Source organism: Temnothorax nylanderi, unplaced genomic scaffold (genome assembly GCF_030848795.1).
Source record: "Temnothorax nylanderi isolate EJ_2023f unplaced genomic scaffold, tnyl_v1.0 TNYL_tig0143_pilon, whole genome shotgun sequence".
Classification (NCBI taxonomy): domain Eukaryota; kingdom Metazoa; phylum Arthropoda; class Insecta; order Hymenoptera; family Formicidae; genus Temnothorax; species Temnothorax nylanderi.
Window position 1 is genome coordinate 449,061 of NW_027249205.1, and position 20,013 is coordinate 469,073.

The 20,013-nt window shown below is 41.0% G+C and overlaps 3 protein-coding genes and 3 long non-coding RNA genes across 11 annotated transcripts in view; 3 read left to right on the forward strand and 3 right to left on the reverse strand.

The window, feature by feature from the left end:
- Oamb (Octopamine receptor in mushroom bodies) overlaps positions 1-3,535 on the forward strand; it is a 121,472-nt gene extending 117,937 nt beyond the window's left edge. For all 6 annotated transcript variants that reach the window (XM_071714623.1, XM_071714621.1, XM_071714626.1 and 3 more), the window contains one exon: positions 1,285-3,535. In XM_071714623.1, the coding sequence (XP_071570724.1) occupies positions 1,285-1,399 (115 nt within the window). In that variant the 3' untranslated portion in view covers positions 1,400-3,535. The remainder of the gene's footprint in view (positions 1-1,284) is intronic.
- Positions 2,665-8,478, reverse strand: LOC139777291 (facilitated trehalose transporter Tret1-like). The gene is made up of 6 exons (XM_071714627.1): positions 8,234-8,478; positions 7,394-7,655; positions 6,774-6,934; positions 5,848-6,123; positions 4,714-4,961; positions 2,665-4,538 (listed from the first exon to the last, which is right to left on the reverse strand). The coding sequence occupies exons 1-6, from the start codon at positions 8,316-8,318 to the stop codon at positions 4,152-4,154; spliced, it is 1,419 nt and encodes a 472-aa protein (XP_071570728.1). The 5' UTR covers positions 8,319-8,478; the 3' UTR covers positions 2,665-4,151.
- On the reverse strand, positions 5,078-5,744 carry LOC139777295 (uncharacterized). Its single transcript, XR_011719308.1, has 2 exons — positions 5,294-5,744; positions 5,078-5,224 (listed from the first exon to the last, which is right to left on the reverse strand). It is a non-coding gene; the product is annotated as an uncharacterized lncRNA (long non-coding RNA).
- On the forward strand, positions 6,817-19,994 carry LOC139777297 (uncharacterized). Its single transcript, XR_011719310.1, has 3 exons — positions 6,817-6,963; positions 19,234-19,424; positions 19,618-19,994. It is a non-coding gene; the product is annotated as an uncharacterized lncRNA (long non-coding RNA).
- LOC139777296 (uncharacterized) lies at positions 8,647-9,907 on the forward strand. The gene is made up of 2 exons (XR_011719309.1): positions 8,647-9,293; positions 9,409-9,907. It is a non-coding gene; the product is annotated as an uncharacterized lncRNA (long non-coding RNA).
- Cpr16 (cuticular protein 16) lies at positions 9,793-14,528 on the reverse strand. The gene is made up of 4 exons (XM_071714628.1): positions 14,401-14,528; positions 12,777-12,969; positions 11,804-12,117; positions 9,793-11,048 (listed from the first exon to the last, which is right to left on the reverse strand). Exons 1-4 carry the CDS (start codon positions 14,407-14,409, stop codon positions 10,533-10,535), a joined length of 1,032 nt encoding a protein of 343 aa, XP_071570729.1. The 5' UTR covers positions 14,410-14,528; the 3' UTR covers positions 9,793-10,532.
- Positions 19,995-20,013: the final 19 nt, after the last annotated feature.

Below are 20,013 nucleotides of genomic sequence, written 5' to 3' on the forward strand. Positions count from 1 at the left end.
CCTATCCGATCCCCAAAGAAATACAATGTTTCCTCCAGTTAGGTGGGAATTTTTTTTATCTATAATAGAAAAGAAACAGAAAAATAATCATTGAATTTATAAAAAAAAAAACATAGAATGCAACACAAAAAAATTCCAGAGAGACGATTAAATATTAGGAATCGTTCCATTCCTATTTTCAATAGTTTTCCTTCTCTCGGAACAACCATGCAGCCTAACAACTCAACACTTTCCATTTCTAATCTATTATCAACAACAAAACAATACGTTAAAAATGTTCCGGATATTATTTTTACTAGAATGAATAAGGACAATATTGCATAAGCCTTAGACAAAAATTATTATAAACAAAAACTTCAGAAAATGCTACAAGATACAGACACATACATAAAAATTAGTAAAGATCCAACTAAAAACCTCTGACAATGTTCAAGCCTTGCTTACAAGATGGAGAAAACAAAATAATATTTTAATCGCCACACATAAACAAATAACAGTGTTGCCGAGGATTTATGGGCTTCCCAAAACCCCCAAATTAGAATGTCCTTTCAGAATTATCATCTCGTCCATAGACAGCTCATCATATTCAATTAGCTTTCTTCCTTTATAACATTATCTCTTTTAATCATTGATAACAGCTTCCAATTAATTCACAAATGAACTGAAACACATATAGATAACAATTTTATCCTAACTTTCATTGATGTTTCCCTTTTTACTAATATCCCCATTAATCTGACAAAAAGTTTACGTAGCGTCAACTCGCGCACAAATAACCGCATTTGGCTCTCATAGTCCACTTTTCCTTATTACTCTAATATTAAAATTTAAATTTATTGTTAGAGAACCTTGCCATACGTCAGTTCATGACGTATTCTAGCTTTTCATCTGTCCGATTATCATCCGTATGCGTTGAACGTGAGGAAAGTTTTTTATACTGTCACATAAAAGAAAATCCTTAAATTTCATCACGTTTTATGTATCGTAAACGATGATATATATCAACGAGTTCTATGTAAGGATCAATGTTTTCACCCGGTTATATGAACGTATTTTCTCTAGATTGTAAAATACGCGATCAATTCTGTGGCTCAGGTCTAAAATAGTTCCCCAATTTTGGATAAATCGAGTTGAAAAATATACTTTTTGAAGATTTTATAGAACCTGAGCTCTAATTAATTCAAGAGAGAGGACATTGTCATTTTCATAAAAAAAAAATCCCGCAGAATGATATTCGCACCCGTGATGTGTCTCACGAGAACGATTCTGCGTGTGTCTGCGTAGGAACGAACGAAGCCCGAGTTACTCGATCCGCGTGGCACAGCACGGCACCTCCATCGACGACTCGGATCCGGATCCGTCGTTGGAGGCGACCCACTCGCAGAGCGAGTCCAGATGATTGTAGCGACATGTCCGTTCCGGCACGCAGCGCGTCACCTTCAATCCCCGATCCTCCAAAGCGAGGATATTCTCCTTCTGATGACGGCGGCGCTCCGAAAGCCGCGCTCGACACGCGGCCATCACGTCATGACGACGACGAGTCGCCGCCGCCCGCGCGCGGCCCCCTCGACGCTTGGTGTGCCAACGTAAATCAGTTCCGCCATTCTGCCAGACTAAACGTTGCGTCAGCATTTCGCGTAAATCAGACACCGCGGTGAAGCTGGGAAATGCGCCCGGACTCTATCTGCGTATCTCGCCGCGAATGCACGAAATCGGTAGGCGAGTTAACAGACAGGTAACGAGCGACGCGAGTCAGACGAAGCGAGTAACGTACCACTCGCTCAGCCTGTCTAGTTTATTACTCTCTGTCGTTGAAAAGAAAAACCCGATGCTTGGCTCGTCCATGTAATCTCGCTACAACGGCGACTTTACTTCGACGCCAGGTCAACAGAGAATGTAAAAAGCCCCGGGTAGTTTCTTGAGCGAGGCAACAAATAATTTGATGCTTGGTCTGCTTCCTCGCTAAATCGCGCGATCTCGCTGTAACGAGTTTACAAGCCAGCGGAGGGGTAAGTCAAGTAGCGGATTGCTCTCTCCTCGCTTTTCTGTCATCTACTAGAGATTGAAAGAAAAAAAAAGAAGGAAAAAGAAAACGCAAACTAGGTACTGTGCGATTTGCCTTCGCGCTGTAATTGCGGCGAGGTCGACGGAACCAGACGGCCAGGTGGAGCTTCGCGATGCGCGTCTACTCGGAATTGAATTCTAGCGCGACAGACCTGGAACGCGGGCGCTTCATCCGCGAGAAGCGAGAGAAAAAAAAAGAGAAGACGAGAGAAATTCGACTTTTCTTCGCGAGAATAATCGCGGCGCTTCGCTTCGATTTGTACATTCGGGCTACACGAGGAGCTTCCCACGGTTTGTCCTTCGTAAAAGGACCGTCTTCTTGCGTCCGGTAGACGCAGTAAGTCACAGTTAATATATACGTTACGTGTGTCCCACGCAGATCACGATCGATCAGAGAGAATAATTGATCGTTCATTAGATCTGGAAACGATAATCTCCGATAATTTCGCATAATGTGTACGCAAGTCGGTGTGCCTTCTTTTGTCATCTCGCAGTAGGGAGTGCACCGTTTTTCGCGACGAGAGAAAATTACCCGCTCTCCGTTCTTCCACACGGATACGCGCGAGCGCGCGCATATACACGCACACACATACACAGAGCCGTTTTGCAATGTTATTTATTCGTTCCGATATACGATACGATACTCGCGCAAGCGAATTACACGTGTAGTTTCTAGTCCCTAAGCCATTCCCCGGTTTCGAACGGACGATCGGATCGACCGATCGACCAACTCGCTGCCGATCGCCCGCAATCGTCTGTGCGTGCGTTGCGCCACGCATTTCGTCTTACGTCGCTGTCAAAGATTTGCGCTTTGAAGACTTGAGGAATCATCGCGGGTCGTTCTTAAGCTGGGAAAGGAAGCAGGAGTCGGACAATCGCCTCGCGTCCGATCGGGAACGAGCGTCCGACAGGCGCGCAGACGTAAAACGAGCGACGCAGACCTCCTATGTACATATCGATATCTATGTGTACGCAACAACACGCTAAGTATGTCGTTATATCTTCTATATGAACCGATGTTCGCGTGCACGCTCGCATAAATCGGCGTTTCTCCTCCCCCTCCCGCACTCTTCATCTTCCGTATTTTTTCATTCGAGCGATTCTCGAATGCATCCGAAATGCATCTGGAATAAGATCGCAATTCTTCGGTGGCATTGATCCGTGCGTTTCTTTTTATCCCGCGCGTATTATCGATTTGCAAAACATTCAAATCACGTCGTCATCGCCGCGCGAGCACATATATTACTTTGTACAATGGGTCAATGTCGGTGCGGATACCGCCCGAGCGACGCTACATCTCATTTTTGCAGAACTTCCCGATTCATCTTCCTCAGATCGCCGTCATAGTTTTTCGCAACTGTAATTCGACGGGGGCGGCGAGACGACCGATCGATTTAAAGAAAAAAAAATGCGTGATTCATGTATTATGTGATATATCGTATAAATAAAGAAGCAAACGGATGGAAATAAATATGTGAGTACGTATAAACAGATCCGTCTTTCACACTTTGCATTACACACTCGGAAATTCAGCGGCGCAACACGGTACGTATTAAAATCAATACCGCTGAAAATTTAAAGAGGGGAGAAACAACCGAATCCTTTGTTTTATAACGTCTCATAATATTTTTATATATAGCTACAAAATCTAAATATCTAAAGAGTAATAGATCGTTTACACATATCGCTGAAAGTTACCCTTAGTTATACATATATAAAAATATTTTCTGTAATTATGTGTAATTATCAGAGAAGACTTAAGCCCCTTGCACAATAGGCGATAGCGACAGCGATAGCGACAGCGACAGCGACAAAGTTGCCGACAAAGGTATAGCTTTGTCGGCAACCTTGTCGCTGTCGCTATCGCTATCGCTTTCGCCTATTGTGCAAGGGGCTTTACCCTTAATTCATATACTCTCGCGGAGATTCCTTTTATCTCTTTAAAATCGCATTTTCTGGTATTAAGCATTAATTACTCACTCCTGATTACTGGGTGACTTATAAAATATTCATGATGATGCAAACAGGTCACAACCACATTTCTACAACTGAGCATCTTGATTCAGTGATTATTTCATTATGTTTCGTCATGTTTCCATCGCGGCTGCCTCCCTCGGGATCCTAATTTGCGTCCCGTGCAGCTCGATCTGAATCTCCTCGACGCTTTTGCCCTTCGTCTCCGGCACCATCACGGAGACAAATATGGTTCCAATTAAACTTATCACGCCGAATGTAGCGAACGACGAGGAGATACCCATGAGATCCACCATGTCCTGAAAGCACTTTGTCACCAAAAACGCCAGCGTCCAATTGCATATCGCGGTGGCGGCGCTCGCCACGCTCTTTACGTTGCTCGTAAACAACTCGCCGACCATCAACCACGGTATAGGACCGAAGCCGATGCTGAAAATCACGATGAATACCGCGAACGAGAGCAGAGGGATCCAGGAGAAGCTCGAGAGATCGTGCGAGCTCTGAAACAACCGGAGAGCTCGCCAGTCAATTAAAAAACTTGGATATAAAAACATGAAAATGCAAATGAGCGTACGATTGAAAATGACTATTGATGGCCGATAATTGAATATTTGAAAAATTATAGATTTATAATTAAAATTTGATTAATATTTGATTAAGTAATAAGGTTTTTACCTGGAAACGGAAATACCCCGATAACGTGAACATACAAACAGCCATCACTGACGCACTAATGAACAATAATAGCTTCCTGCCGGTGCGTTCGATCAGAATAGTCGAAAAATAGGTGGCGATCACTTGTACGGTACCGACGATCACCGACGACGTGGACGAGCTCAGAGTTGATCCCGCGTGGTCGAAGATTATTTTCGCGTAGAATATCAGAGTGTTAACGCCGGAGAGTTGTTGGAAAAACATTAGACCTGAAAAAATTATCGAACGTCGAGTTAAAGCGCTGACACAATTCTACATAAAATATATGTACATACGTGTACGTGATATTCGTGAAAAATTGAATAAAGTTAATAAAATTACTAAAGATGTTGTAATCGACCCAACTGGCCAAATTTATTAATCGAAAAACGCTACGTTTCGACCGAGGATCCGGTCCTTTTCAAGCGTGTATACAAAACTCACAAATGTCGATTAGTCAAGCATAATGCCCTAACTACACCGAATCTAAAAGCTAAACGACACAAAATTAATTTGCAATTAAGTGAAAATTATATCAATATTATACGAAACAGAAACTTACATATTTGTGCGTCGGAATCTAAGTAATAACAAATTTGTTAAACGGTATATTTCGTGAAATGTTTGTAACATGACATAGCAGTGCGGTGGTACAATTTAGACTGATGAACCTGACAATTATAAACAGACTGGTGCCGTAAACAATAAAAGGCAAGAACATCTGTTTCGTATAATATTGATATAATTTTCACTTAATTGCAAATTAATTTTGTGTCGTTTAGCTTTTAGATTCGGTGTAGTTAGGGCATTATGCTTGACTAATCGACATTTGTGAGTTTTGTATACACGCTTGAAAAGGACCGGATCCTCGGTCGAAACGTAGCGTTTTTCGATTAATAAATTTGGCCAGTTGGGTCGATTACAACATCTTTAGTAATTTTTAATTATCTACTGGCGACTCAAACTTCTTGTTCTGTTATTAATAAAATTAGTAAATTAATTAATTATTTTGACAAAAGTATTCAGTAATTAATTGAATGTAACTAATTAACAGTTGAATTTAATTTAACTGTTTAATTTAACTAATTAATAGTTAAATTAAACATTTCTGCTTACCAAGTGTGATGCAGGTAGCTTTCTGATAATTTCTCAAATGCAAAATATTGGGCCTGGCTTGGCGCATTTCCGACGCCTGAAGCTCGAACCTGGCCAATTCCGTCTCGGTGTCGTAGCGAACCCCTCTGTAGTGTTTTAGCACATCATTCGCCTCGTTCTTCCGGCCCCGCATGACCAGCCACGCCGGTGATTCCGGTACGAACGGGAAGGAGATCAAAAGCAAAGCGGGCGCCACGGAACAAAGTATCGCGATGACGTGCAAGTTATCGGTGAAAGCTGCAAACGTAATGTCACCGCTTATCATTTCAGGAAAGTTGTCGTGCGGTTGTGCCCTAGAACACTCGCGACTTGAGTTTTATCTATCGTTGCAGACACCGTCAAAACCGTGTACAGAGCGTCAAGTTCTTCATAGTGACAGCTTTAATTATCTGTGTCATTACAATGTCCGACATTACAGATGTTTAGATGGAGAGCTACATTCGCATATTGTGGAAAATGGAACGAAAAAGCGAACTTTTTTAGTTATTAATATAAATTATTTTATATCAGTTTTGTCAATTAATCATTGATGTATATAATGGGATATAATAATATACATTCGAAAATTTAATTATAATGTACAATAAATTAGAGAGAAGACCGCCATTTACGGTCAGGACTGAATCTTGGATAGTTTAATAATAATATTGTATGAATTTTATATGTTTTCTTCAAATTTACTATTATTATTGGACTTCCAAGATCCAGTCCTGACCTGAAATGGCGTTCTTCTCTCTAACTGATTGCATACCATAACGGTTTTGTTTTGCTTATTATTAATTAATGTATTTTTCTGATTTCAATTGTAGGTTTTGTTGCGCGGTATCAAAGGCACGTGCCATGCAATTGATCAGCGTTATATTTATAAAATCGAAACGTTTCTTTACCAGTAGCATATGCGAAGAGAATTCCGGCGGTAATCTGCAATTGGAAAATGGTGCCAAGCAAGCCCCTAATGCTCTGCTCGGCAATCTCAGACGCGAACATGGGAACAACGACGGATGCTGCGCCGCATGCTGCCCCCGCAATAAACCGCGCCAAGAAAATCCTTTCGATGGAAAAACTCGATTATTTAACGTAAGTAGAAAATCAATGAAACCGTACAGTAAAATCGTTAAGGCTGGCTGGGAACGCCAATCGATGAATAAAACGTGATAGATAACGGACTAAATTTTGTTTACATAATTATGTAGAACAACATGATTTCTTCTACTAATTGAACCATTGTGTGAATTGTAAATTAACGACAAAAGCGTTGAAAGTGAGATTTGGCTACGTATTATTATTTATTTTGGCGTAACGTGAAATTTAAAAAAACTTCTCTTTACACGAAAAAAAATACGTTAACATTTTACACGAAGCATTTTTCAAGTCCTTTCGCGTTTTTTAAAATACAATTCCATAACATGGGACTACATTTTCATTATTATTGACATAAATAACATCGCGCGAATCGCGAACGAAATGCCGAGGCCGTGCCGTCAGAATCCGAAGTGAATCTTCTTACCATATCTTGCTTCGCGCGAATCCGATAATGTACCAGCACAGAAATAAGGGCACGGTCGTCGCCCAAATCGTCCTCTTCCGACCAAACCTATCCGCCAGCATTCCCGCCGGGATAGCGGTCGGAATCGCACCGAGGGGTACCAGGGAAGAAATCCAGGAGCCCTCCTGTTCGCTGACAGGCAGGGTGTCGTTCGTGTTGTAAAGTGGCAAGGCGGATGACGTCCATGACAAATACGTGCCGATCGAGAACGCGGCGAGTGTCGCTAATCGGTAACAGAAAGTAAATGTCAGACACACATTTCATCTCGCGAAATTCCTCTTGAGAGGAATATTCTATTTGATCTATCTCGTGAAATATATTTTATCTTCGACAACGTTTTCTGTCTTGAGAGAATTCTTCCGCCTCGCGCGTTACTCTTGATATTCTCCTGCTTGGAGATCCCACGGGCGCGCGCAGCGACGGGAACGCCAAGTTAAATTACAGCGAAGAGATGTCTATCGAGAGAGTTTTAACTACGGGAGGCGAACTTTCGATTAAATTAAGAAACACGATTAATGCGGCAATCGCGCGTAATAGTTTTTTTTTTTTTTTTGAGCGGGGTTTTTTTTTCTTTTCAAAACCGCTTCGTAACTCGCCGAAGGCTACGAAGATGAAGGCAGATTTACACGTTTTTATCGCCGTTCAAAATCCCTCCCCCAAGCTTACGCACTGGATTCACTGTTTTTTTTTTTTAACTATCTCGCGTCTATTAAATATTCATGTGTAAATGTGGCAGCCGCATCTGAATATCGCGACGAGTTCGCGAGAGGATTAAGCCGTATTCCCACCCACAAAACTCACCCACAAGCACGCCCACGTATTGCGCGCATTTCGAAGTCGGTCGCTCGCGCGACGATCTCTCGTCGCTCTGTGCAATTAAAGCCATTGTGCATTCACGAGAAAACGCACGATCACTTTAGCCACTTAAAACACTTTGCAAAAACAAACGGTGCCCCGCACACGCGTGCGCGCACGTCCGCGCCGCCGCAACGGTAGAGTTCAAGCGACATTGAACTCAAAAAAGCGTCACGTCGTGACGCAGTCCGTCGAATGCCACAGATTGTGCCCGTCCTAATCCGCGTTTCTTCCGCGAGACCTTTTTATCAGCGCCGCCGTACCGATATCGGTCGATTCGGTGTTGTAACCCCGGCGCTTACGTAAAGACCAAAGTCGAGGTTTTACGCCATCAGAAAGTAATCTGTGTAACTGTTATCGGATATTATTGCATCTTTCGCCTCGGTATTTTACGCGTCTCTCAGACTTAAGCGGCATATAATTGTGCGCGGGTAAAGTTCATCTGCCCGCTATTCAGGTTGCGTTTATGCCGCTTTGAACACGCCGTTTCATACACGTCGCATTCAACGCAGCCGTTTCCGCTTTCACCACCGCGCTCGGTTGAGCTGAAACGCCGTAAGAGATGTTGTTCCTCGAATACACAAGTGTACCATTAAATCCTTTCGAGAAATACTGAAACATGATATTTCGATTTCATTCCTGAAACACGACTGAATCGTATCTCTACAAACAGTACAAACATAATTTCTGCTTGTCTAGAAGACGATCCATTTTAGTATTTGAACCTCAATATTTGAAATTCAAAGGTAGGAGGAGACATTTAAAAAAATGTGGCTGCAAAATCTATTACACAAATTTGTTAATGTGAATAGTAAAAATTTAATGTTTTAAATAAAATAATTCTCCTATTTAATTTTTCTAATAAAATAATTAGGGGAACGTGAGGCAGAACGGGGTACTTTATTTGTGCCATCAAGTGATATAATTTCTTGAAACCACTCAGTATATCGTCGTCTACCAGACAGCAGTTGGTAGCCATTCCTTAAGCCTTATGTGTTATTTGAAGGTAACGTCATATTTTATTGTGTTTTTGCAGTATTAGATACTTCTTCCATCTCATGTAAGTGAAAGAAAGTTACTTGTGTTTTATTTACTTCTAATGTTGTTTTTTTTTATTTAAGTTTCATGCCATCCTGTTAAATTAACGAAAAGGAAGATATCTCGTTTTTTGCTCTATGGGACAAAACGAGGCAAATGACATTTATTTATTTAAACTATAGTATTTAAAAAGGATTATTACAAAATTGATAATCCAATAATTGTTTTTCGTTCTTTATATAATAATAAAAGCATTTATTTATATCATAAAACAGAAAAGTTGCAATTATTTATTACAAAATATTTATTTTTAAACATTAAGTACTCCATTCTGCCCCTATATCTTTAATAAAGGTATAAAGATATTGCGCCTGAATATATGCAAATCTATTGCATTTATTCATTTCATGCAGAAATAATTAAGAGAGAACAAAGAAGAGACAGGGGGACATATGAAGACAACAATAGAGATTGCATTTTTCATCTGTATTTACGTAATATGATCAATAAGTGCAATCTACTAACAATCTTGAAAACATGACATCATTAACGCCTTTCGATCTAAAGATGATAGAAGAAAAATGCTTACGGAACGTGAAGTAATTTATCCGGTCGCAATCGCGACCGCGGAGTAAGCTTAACATTACAAAAAAAAAATAAAGTTAGGAGGATACTCGAATACGAATCAAGTCCGTTCCTCCGCGTTTCCGCGATAACAATCGTTGAACAAACTCGAGAAGCATTCGCGCAATACTTCCTCCAATCCCCGACACCAATATTTATTACGCGAGACGATACATTTGAATTATTTAAATACGAATTTTCTGGTACATCTTCTTCTTGCTCCTTGGCTGTCGCGAGTAATTATCTTTAACAAAAGCAATCAAGATCCGTTAAATAAATACACGAAATATATGAGTTTACTTTATCTTTTCGCCGTATCCTTTTCACTTTTCTCTCTTAATTGAAATGAATTTCTCGATCAAAATTTACAAAAATATATTCTGCTCCTATTTAGAAAGCTCATAAATTTAACGATATACTTTATTATTCTTTATCATTCCGCGAGATTGAAATCCACTGACAAATTCGAAATTTAGGAAAGAAAATTGTGCACGGTATTAATGTTTGAAACATGACATTGCGCTTCTCGAAGACGAAAGCTTTTACGCCTCACGGGACACTTTCTATGGCGCCGACGTGATTATCACTTCGCTTCTGGCAGATTAGTTGCCAAGACTCTGAATCCATTGTGATCAGCGATGTAATGCACCTGCTGAAGAATCCCGTTGGGATCGATGTAACTGTAGGCACCCCTAGTGGTGCCGTCGAGCGACCTGGATTCGGTTTTGGCGCTCGAGTCCCCGGTGTAACTGTAATCGTATTGGCCCAGGGAGTCCTGGGTGTGATGCAGCGAGCTGTGAAGGAATCTATAAGGCACCACCGGAAGTACGTAGGGCGCGGGCAAGGCCAGCCGTTTCTGAATGCTGGCGAGCGGCATCACCCTCCCCGAATGCAAGGCATTCTGATAAGACGTCGTCCGTTCGTCGTCCTTGAGAAGCGTGTTCTCCCTTAGTGACGTCGAGGGTGCTAACGACGAGGCGGCGATGGTGGTGGTGGGGCCCGAAGACGTGGGCGATACCTTCGAGAGGCTCGGATCCGGCTTGGGAACGTTGATTCTCTCTGCCTCCGATCTTGGCAACAAGAACGGATTGGTGGTACCCTAAAAAGAAGAAGCGAGTAAAAGAAATTGCTTAATTTCTATTTTAACGTTGGATAGATTGGATATTTGGAATGTCAATTGGAATGTCGTTTTACATATTATTTTGCATTAACTTTGAATTATACAAAACAGTTTGTACTATTATACATACATATATGTCGCAGGAATTTCACGTAATTCATTTTTTTGCAAAATCCTTAGAGAATCCACAAAAACCGGGGTATTATGGGACGAATAAAAATTATTAATATAAATATAAATATAATGTATAATTATAAATTAATAAAAATTTTAACTCATAATTTCAGTGACAGAATCTAAGATTTTGCAAAATCACTAGTAAGATTGTGTAATTTTTATTTATTCCACGATATCCCAGTTTTTTGTGGATTCTCTAGGAATTTTGCAAAAGAACGAATTATAAATATTTGCGACACACACACACACATATATATATATATATATATATAACTTCTATCTTTAGTAATCAGTAGAATTTTGGCGTTAAAATGGTGTGGAAAATTATATATTTTTTTTACTATTTATTTTATATTTATAATAAAAATATTTTATGGTGTGATTATTTTTATCGAAACGCTCTCTCTTATTAAGCAAAAAATTCCAAGGCAATCGCGCGGTGCTATGAATTTCTCGTACGTTTCAATAAGAAACGCGTGAATTTTTCCTTTTTACCGCCGCGTTCCTCTTATTCGAGCAAACTTCGATTGAAATGTCCGCGCGCGACTCGCACATACCTCTATTTCTCGCGTCTTCAAATTCAGTTCGGCCTTGCTGGCGCCGTCCGGCTGGATTTGGGCGAAGCTAAAGTACGACGGTACGATCTTGTACGACAGAAGATTCTGATCCTGCCAATTGGCCTGATGCGACTTTTGCAACTCCTCGAGATGATTCCTCTTCGCCGCGGCCACTTCCGGCGTGTCGTGTATAGTTTGCAGCTCATCCTTGGGTGGCTGCGGCAGATTGCTCGCGCTGACTCTAAATCCATTCTTATCGTCCGCCGTATACGAGACCGTTTGCAAAATTCCATTTGCGTCGATGTAGGAATATCCTGAGGGCATAAATAGAAATGATAATACTCCTCTCGATAACGGGGCGCCATTGTGTCATCTAGGGAACGCTTATTCGCGCATGGAAAGATATTTACAATTGTCGCATCATCTGTTACTATTGATGTACGTTAGTTGCCGTAATTATTGCTGCTATTGATTAATATTTAAAATGACAATAATTAGATACCACTTGAGCTTTTGATAATTACGTATATATTCATATAATTTTGCGCACGTTACATTACGCGTATCGTGAGTCATCACATTGCAATCGAGAGAGAGAGAGAAGCGGCTCTAACATGCAACCGCGCATTGTCATCCGAGGAAATTTGCAGGGACGAGCATGCGGCGTATGGGCGTCTTTCTTACGTCATGCCGGCGAGCATTAGCGAAAGATTCACTCGCAGGACGTAGGCCGGTAATGCACCTCTTGTAACACACTTCGCAAAAGAATGCATTCCATTTATGCACTTGCGGCACGCGCATTAGATCATGAATCGTGACAAGCGCGCGCGCGCGCGCGTTGCCGTCCGTTGCAGATAAATTTCGCTTTACATTTACATATAAGGTGTCCCAGCTCTGCGTGACTGGCCTTTATCAACGATGAGCTCTCTTACTGAAACGTCAAAATGTGTAAAAATAAAGAAAAAGAACTTACCACCCTGCGTGACACCGTTCAAGGTAGTTTCCGCTTTGGCGTGATGCGGCCCCGTGAAGGAATATTGATAAGATCCCGATCCGTCTTGTATGTGGTACTGCCTTAACGGCGAAAGGGCCGGTATCGGACTCAGCCAAACATTGGCGATCGGCGAAGCGATGGATCGTCCGATGACGAGGCTGCACAAAATTGTCTACAGGCAGAGAAATATGAAAAATATTAACTATAATTAATATTATCGAATTATTATCGGCGTGTTAAGCAGCTTTAATCAAAAATACGATAAGCCCGCGAAAAATTGCCATTAGTTAAAGCAATTGGTTCGCGAATTGAAAGACTCTGTAAATTTTTATATCGATTTGCGATGAGTACGTCCCGTGATTACTAATAAAATCCTCTTATTAATTATTATCATTTTAATATTTTTAAATTATATTGTAATATACGTAAATAAAATTGCACCAAAATCCATCCGTTGCAGCTGTGAATTTTAATTTGGTAGTACCAAATAATTCGGCTTAAAACAATGTGGCATAAATTACCAAATTATACTGCGATGGAAATTATTAAAGATTCTCCGTAGCTCGAATTAAGACTGTAATATGCAACATCAATTTGTTAAGGCGCTTATTCTAAACAGCTATATTTGTCTTAAGTGTTCCATTCCGTAAATGAGACACGTCTCATCACATCAGCTATGTTTATTAACCAATTAATTAAATGGCGGTACATCAGCTGCTGCAGCTACGCAGGCGTGAGGATACGACTGTCATTACATGGCAGACATAATTTTCTACACCAGGGATATTGCTGTTTAGACACACGCGACAACATTAGTCGTGATTACGCGGATACGAAGAAAAACTGCGCCTCGTCTGGAGTGGCACGTATACCTAACGTTCATCGATTGTGGAATTTCAGCGCGATTACGCGGAACGGCTTACCGGCACAATTCCGAGCTGCATTTATTATGATGTTTTTTTTCCGCGGAACAAAACCACATTCCTCGAATTGCGAGCGACGAATCCAGGACTTCGACCGCCAATGAGCGCAACCGCAACTATATCGCAGCAGTTCGGTCAAATCAATAGAATTATTATCGAGGGATATTAAGTTAACCGTTGCTCGCAATGAAATGGTATTACAGAAGCAGTTATTGACACAATATTAATATAGATTCAAAATACGCTCAGGTAATTAAATAATAATCGTAAAATCAACATGTAGTCGCGAACGTTGGGTGGTTGTCTCTCCTGGGAAGATTTACGCGGTACACGGTAAATATCGCGGTACATGATGGTAAATTGAATTGTAAAACTTTTGTTTCGTCTCAGTCCTCGTTTGTCAAACGCGGGGGTAAAATGCCAAAAGTTTATTTCTCTATCTATACCACAAAGGTGGACGATGGAATTGAATTATAGACACCCACAAGAGCAAGATGCTGTAAACTACCTTGAGACTAATTACAAATTGGTCACAGGGGATACGAGTAAGAGAAACCCTATGCGGTACACGAAGATCCTAAAAATAAATTATACTCAATCGCCATTAGTCGCGTTTAATTATTTGGTGAGCGCAAAGATTCGGCGTGCAACTCAAGCTGTCGAAACTAGGATTCACTCACGAGTATCATGATCGTCCTCGGTTGGATCAGGCCGCCGGTTGAACCGTCGCTCGATCGTGGCTAGCGGGTCGGGGCCCCTCGATCGCGGGCTTTTCTTTTTCGCTCGCCTAGGATAATCCCGGTGAGAGTCGGCTAACGGGTGTGAGAGTGCAAGCTCTCGGTCGCAACCTCTTATATAGGATCCCCGTGGACCTGCCGCGCGCGCTTACGGTGATTCCCCACCCAAGCGTCGCGCGCGACGGGGCCCTAGCGGGGCCCTACGGGGCTCACGGGATCGCGCTCCTCACGGAGTGCCCCAAGTGCCTGTTCGTTTGCCCACGATCGCAAATCACCCCGCGCTCGATTTCCACGCCGATAAATCAACGTTTATTGGTCTCGAGTACGAGCCGTCGATCTTACGCGCATTCCGGGCACCGAACGCGTCCCACAGGCTAAGGGATCCGCGCCCCATGTATAATAATGATGCGTGTACGCAAAAGGCGCGAGCGTAATAATGGCGACGCGGCCGTAACGAAAGGTAATTCACGCAGACTGGATTTCAAGTCTCCTCGCAGCGGGTATATTGAGTGGGCTTTATTCATCGGCTGTCGATATCACTTAAGTAGATATATAAATTATTTTTATACACAAAATCGACTTACAATTTATACGGATATCCGTTTTTATCTAAGAATTTTTTGAAATTAATTTTTTTATAAGTTTTATAAGTTAATTTTTTAAGTTATGCATAAGATTACAATTAATACCACCTCACCTAAGTATGTTAACAATTATACCACGAGAGTCCGTCCCACCACTTTTAATGGCACATCAAGAAACTCTGTACTCCAGACAATTTGGTGTTCTACATACTTGGTTTGCGAATTTTATAATCTAACCGTATTTCATCAATTTTACAGGTCAAAACGTTTGTTCACATTATTTATTTAAATTTATATTATTAGCACGTACACCTTGCTTGGTTCGTTAACTCCCTTTTATATCCGTTGTTTTTAATTTTTTATAACAAAGGCATCACTGCACACACAGCAAATTAATATGCAGAGATTTTCTTGCGTAAATGAATTATCTGTTTATTGATAATATTGATAGTATTGTCTTCACGAAGCGATTTATCCGACTAAACAGGTTTTCCGAACGTTATTTAGGAATAACGTTTTGCTAAAACGACTGTTTGATTGCTGCTGATAATGCGTTAAATCCGCTTAATAGTTTGTTTTATCGTTGTTAATAATACCTCGTCACTTGTTATCGAAGATGTACGCATAATTAATGCGGCCCCACACGCGCGCGTAATCTCCATTACCTTCAAATTGCATTATTGCTAGTTACGACGCATTCATCAACAATGATCGTAATAAGCTGCATCATAAATGCCAAAACGACAAACGCGTCATTATGAGCTGCATATATAATGACATTGGAGGGTAGACGGCGGATGGAAGAAACAGTTTCGCACATGCCAATGCAAATACATGCCCGTTGCACAATGTTACAAGACGTAAACGGAGCCGAGATAAATCTCTCCCGAGACAAGCAGGTCGTTCTCGCTTCAAACCGAATTATCATATTCAAATCTAACAATAAGTGATTTGCTCCGTCGAAGATGAATAATATTTAATCGATAATCGAAATCCCATTAATGCACCGTGTTTCTGAAAAAATTATTCTTTTGTTCGCAAAGAAACCGACAAATAACATAATTCATTGATTTATCCGCCTGTATCTCAACTTTATCGCAGTACGGAAGACGGATTCGGAAAATACGAATGGCGCTATCGGAATTTTATACATTCGACAATTAACAGAAGCCTAGTTTCCATCAATGTCTTCAATCCGATCCTGCTTCGGTTTAATGTACTGTTTCCACTGGTTTCCCCAAAGCTTGTGGATCGAAGGCGGAGCGCAATCACATTTCCATCGACTTAAATTTGGTTCTACGCCACACTAAGTGCGAATTAACGACTTCGACCAGTAACATTTAGTGCGATTAGCGTCAAGCAAAGAGCCTGTTCACACGAGGCGTTTCTGCTCAGGTAGAACAAAAAGGCAAAATGATCGTAAAATGCGCAAAAATCGTCATTTTGCCATCATTTTGACATAATTTTGACTTTATTGTGACTTGCTGTTCTACCTGCGAGTGTCGCGCGGCAATCGCGCGGCAGAAACGCCTCGTGAACAGGCTCTACCTTCGGCAACGTAGGGCAAGATTACGCGCGTCAAGGGATCGGAACAGCATCCGCTTGATCCTCGAAAAATCGCGTCGGCGGCGCGAACCTCGAGTAATAGAAACAAAAATAAAATTAAAAAAATAGAAACGAACGCGAAATGCAATTAGCGAGCGGCGAAAATGAAACGATATACCGGCGCGCGGCGCGGCGAAAGGTCCGCGTCCTTTTAGGGAAGGTCCGGGACGGCCCCGGGGCCTCCGGCGTCTCTACGCGCCGCCGATCGCATAAATAATACCCGCCGGTGGATTTACGGCCGGCTCGCTTAATCCGACGATGTAAGGGAACGATACAAGCGTAATGAGTTCATCAATTTCGACGGAATTACTCACGTGCCCGGTCGCGCAACAAGTCGCCGCCGACGGGGGCGACGGGGGAGGACTCTCTTTCTCTCTCACTGCGACATGCGGACACGTGGGCGATGCTGCGTTGGTTTTGACATTGGCACTAAACGGGCTCTCTCTCTCTCTCTCTCTCTCTCTCTCTCTCTCTCTCTCTCTCTCTCTCTCTCTCTCTCTCTCTCTCTCTCTCTCTCTCTCTCTCTCTCTCTCTCTCTCTCTCTCTCTCTCTCTCTCTCTCTCTCTCTCTCTCCCTCCCCCCCTCCCCCTCTCTCTCTCTCTCTCTCTCTCTCCATTTTCCTTCTTTTTCTCTCTCTTTCTCTTTCGTCCTGCATTAAATGACTCTCGTAGAGCCGACTATCTAACCGCGCGGCACCAACGCGATGCAATGCGATGCCGCTGAGAAATGCAACGAGAAGGCACCGCGCGTACACGGCGGTGATCCTAAATCAACCCCCTCGTGGAACAAAAACAATGGCAACTATCAATTCCCTTGGTATGCAGTGAGAGAAAGAGAGGCATCCAATACTAATGCAATTGACTCTGAAATATCAAATATTAATACAAAAAATTGTTGGTATAGTTACAAATTCTCTCTCAGAAGTTTCTCATGAATAACTATAAATCTCCTAAATATTTGACAAAATACTACTATGTACATCATTAGAAAAGCTTAACCAGTTTCTTTTAATTAATTGTTATTTTCAGATTCTTTATGATTTTTTCGTTGGTTTCTTCTAATTAAATATATTTTCAGATTCTTTATAAATTTTATTTATTAAAATCTCAGAGAAAATGTATTAAAAAGTATAATATCTATCAAAATATCAAACGTAATATATTAATTATCATTATTATGTAATTATATCATATTTAATAATTATCATATACATTGCCATATACAATAATTTATCATAAAATTTATAAAATTTATATTTATTTACTAATTAAAAATCATAATATACGTTGTTATGTATGTATAATAATTTTTTCCTCTTGTAACTTCTGGGATAGCTTCTGTTCTTCTATTTGAAGAGCTTTCGCATCGCGACCGGCTCTCACGGTTTCAGAATTCACGTCCACGTATTACTGCAGTCCGGTTGCACGGAGCTGAAAACGTTTTCGCTGCCGGCGCCGCGGCGTGAGTTTCCCACCGTCGAGGAGGATTCCAATGCACGCACGAGGCAACTAATCCGCGTCGCCCTAATCGCAGCTGGAGTTCTCGCAGTCTAATTATCGCGGGCTTTATTCCTACTCCGAGGAGAGAGCGAACGTTCGATACTGCGAACTCTCTCTCTCTCTCCGGTATGGTCGCGCGCGACGTCTTTATTACAGCGGCTCGTATTCCGCTCGTAAAACTCTCCTCCCGGAATAACACATCGAAGATCGTCCGCCTGTAACGCATCACACCCCAGACCCTTCTTCCAGCCTGTTGCTGCGAGACGCGGTAATAGAATATATGAGACTCGGAACGGCGCCTGCCGATGCGTCGCCGATTCGGCCAACAGGTCGAACTGACGGCATCGTAAAGAAAAATCTGCAACTCGAAATCGCGCTGCGGCCTCGTAAAAGCGTCGCGTAAATAACGCCTCGTGACGTAATAAGGTACAACAATCGACCGGTTTGTTACCGATTGCAAACTATATGTATTCGTGAAACGATGGAAATAGAGTTGCGAAGTCACCTCACCTGCTGCGAAATGAAGTCGCTGGCAGCTTTGCGTTGGGCATAGGAACACAGTTTTTACTATGTATTTTATCAGATACAGTAGTAGAATGATCGCTCATTTCATAAAAAGATACAAAGGCAATTACATTCAAAATTAGAAAAATTGTTTTTAAATAAATTACACAAATTTCCATATTTTAAATAAAATACGTAACTCTTTGTTTTATTATTATCTTTATTAGCTTTCTATCATGCATTTATACTCGTTTTCTCATAATATTTTAATACTTCATCGTCGATTTTGAAACAGTAATGCTATTATAATTTTCACGGATGATTTTGAAACAGAGATTCTGCGTCTGACGGCCGTCGATATCCGAGCGTTAATTCTGTCTATAACGGATGAGCTTTAAGTACACAGCTTTGTGTATACAAAATATCCAACCAACTACTAAATACGCGATATCCGCTGAACATTACGTTCGCGGCAGTTACGTTTTGCCCATTGTTCACGAGCAAATTACCCTTCTCGCCGCGTTTACGTTTTCCTCTCTGGTGGTGCGGCATTTCTCACATATTGATAAAGTCGTTTTTTTTAGCCTCGCCTGAGATTGGTATAAGGAGAAACCGATATCCTCCAGACCTCATCTTCTTTATCGCACGATTTTGATACGACGACATGCGACATGCCACAGCCGATGCGACAGTATATCTTACACGCGTAATGTTATTCCCGCATTCACAGGCGCGGGATACGTCTACAGAACATTCGGCTTCGCCTTTTACGGTGGTACGAATTTTTCTTGCGTACCCACCTCGGAGATCGTTGACCTCCCCTCGTGCTTAACAAGGATTTTTGTTGAATTTTCTCGCAATAAGAATAATAACAAAAATAGCAATATATATAGAATAATGTAATAATATAATACATAATAATAATAATAATTTTGTTGAAGTTTGAATGATATGAGATATACATGCAGATATATTGTGGAGAAGCTCACCTCAAGAGCTGAGGAATCAGCAATATTACAAGCAGTATACTTACAGCCTAGAATTTTAATATAATTAAAATACTAATAAACCGATAATAATTATAATAATTCGTATATTCGGATATGTGGCTTAATATTAAGAGTATACAAAGATGAATATACAAGTTAATATGTAAGTATTATACATAAGTGCACAGAGATGTATAAAATTATAGAATAAGTAATAATATCTAATTCGCAATTAAAGAAAATATTAACAAATACACGGAGAGAATTTTTTGTTATATTTTACCTTTAAATTCACTACAAACTTGGGACAACATGGCAACCAAATTTTTTGAAATATATACAAAAGACATTTTACAAACAACGTGATAAAAATTA

Bases quoted from the DNA above. Each gene is read 5' to 3' on its own strand.
- LOC139777291 (XM_071714627.1), bottom strand. From the start codon at position 8,318: ATGGCTTTAATTGCACAGAGCGACGAGAGATCGTCGCGCGAGCGACCG. The intron at 6,124-6,773 runs GTAAAGAAACGT...TTACGTTTGCAG, and splicing joins TCTCTTCGCATATGCTACTG to CTTTCACCGATAACTTGCAC. The intron at 4,962-5,847 runs GTAAGCAGAAAT...TAATTTTTTCAG, and splicing joins AGCTACCTGCATCACACTTG to GTCTAATGTTTTTCCAACAA.
- Cpr16 (XM_071714628.1), bottom strand. The intron at 12,118-12,776 runs GTAAGTTCTTTT...TTATGCCCTCAG, and splicing joins GAACGGTGTCACGCAGGGTG to GATATTCCTACATCGACGCA. The intron at 11,049-11,803 runs GTATGTGCGAGT...TCTTCTTTTTAG, and splicing joins TGAAGACGCGAGAAATAGAG to GGTACCACCAATCCGTTCTT.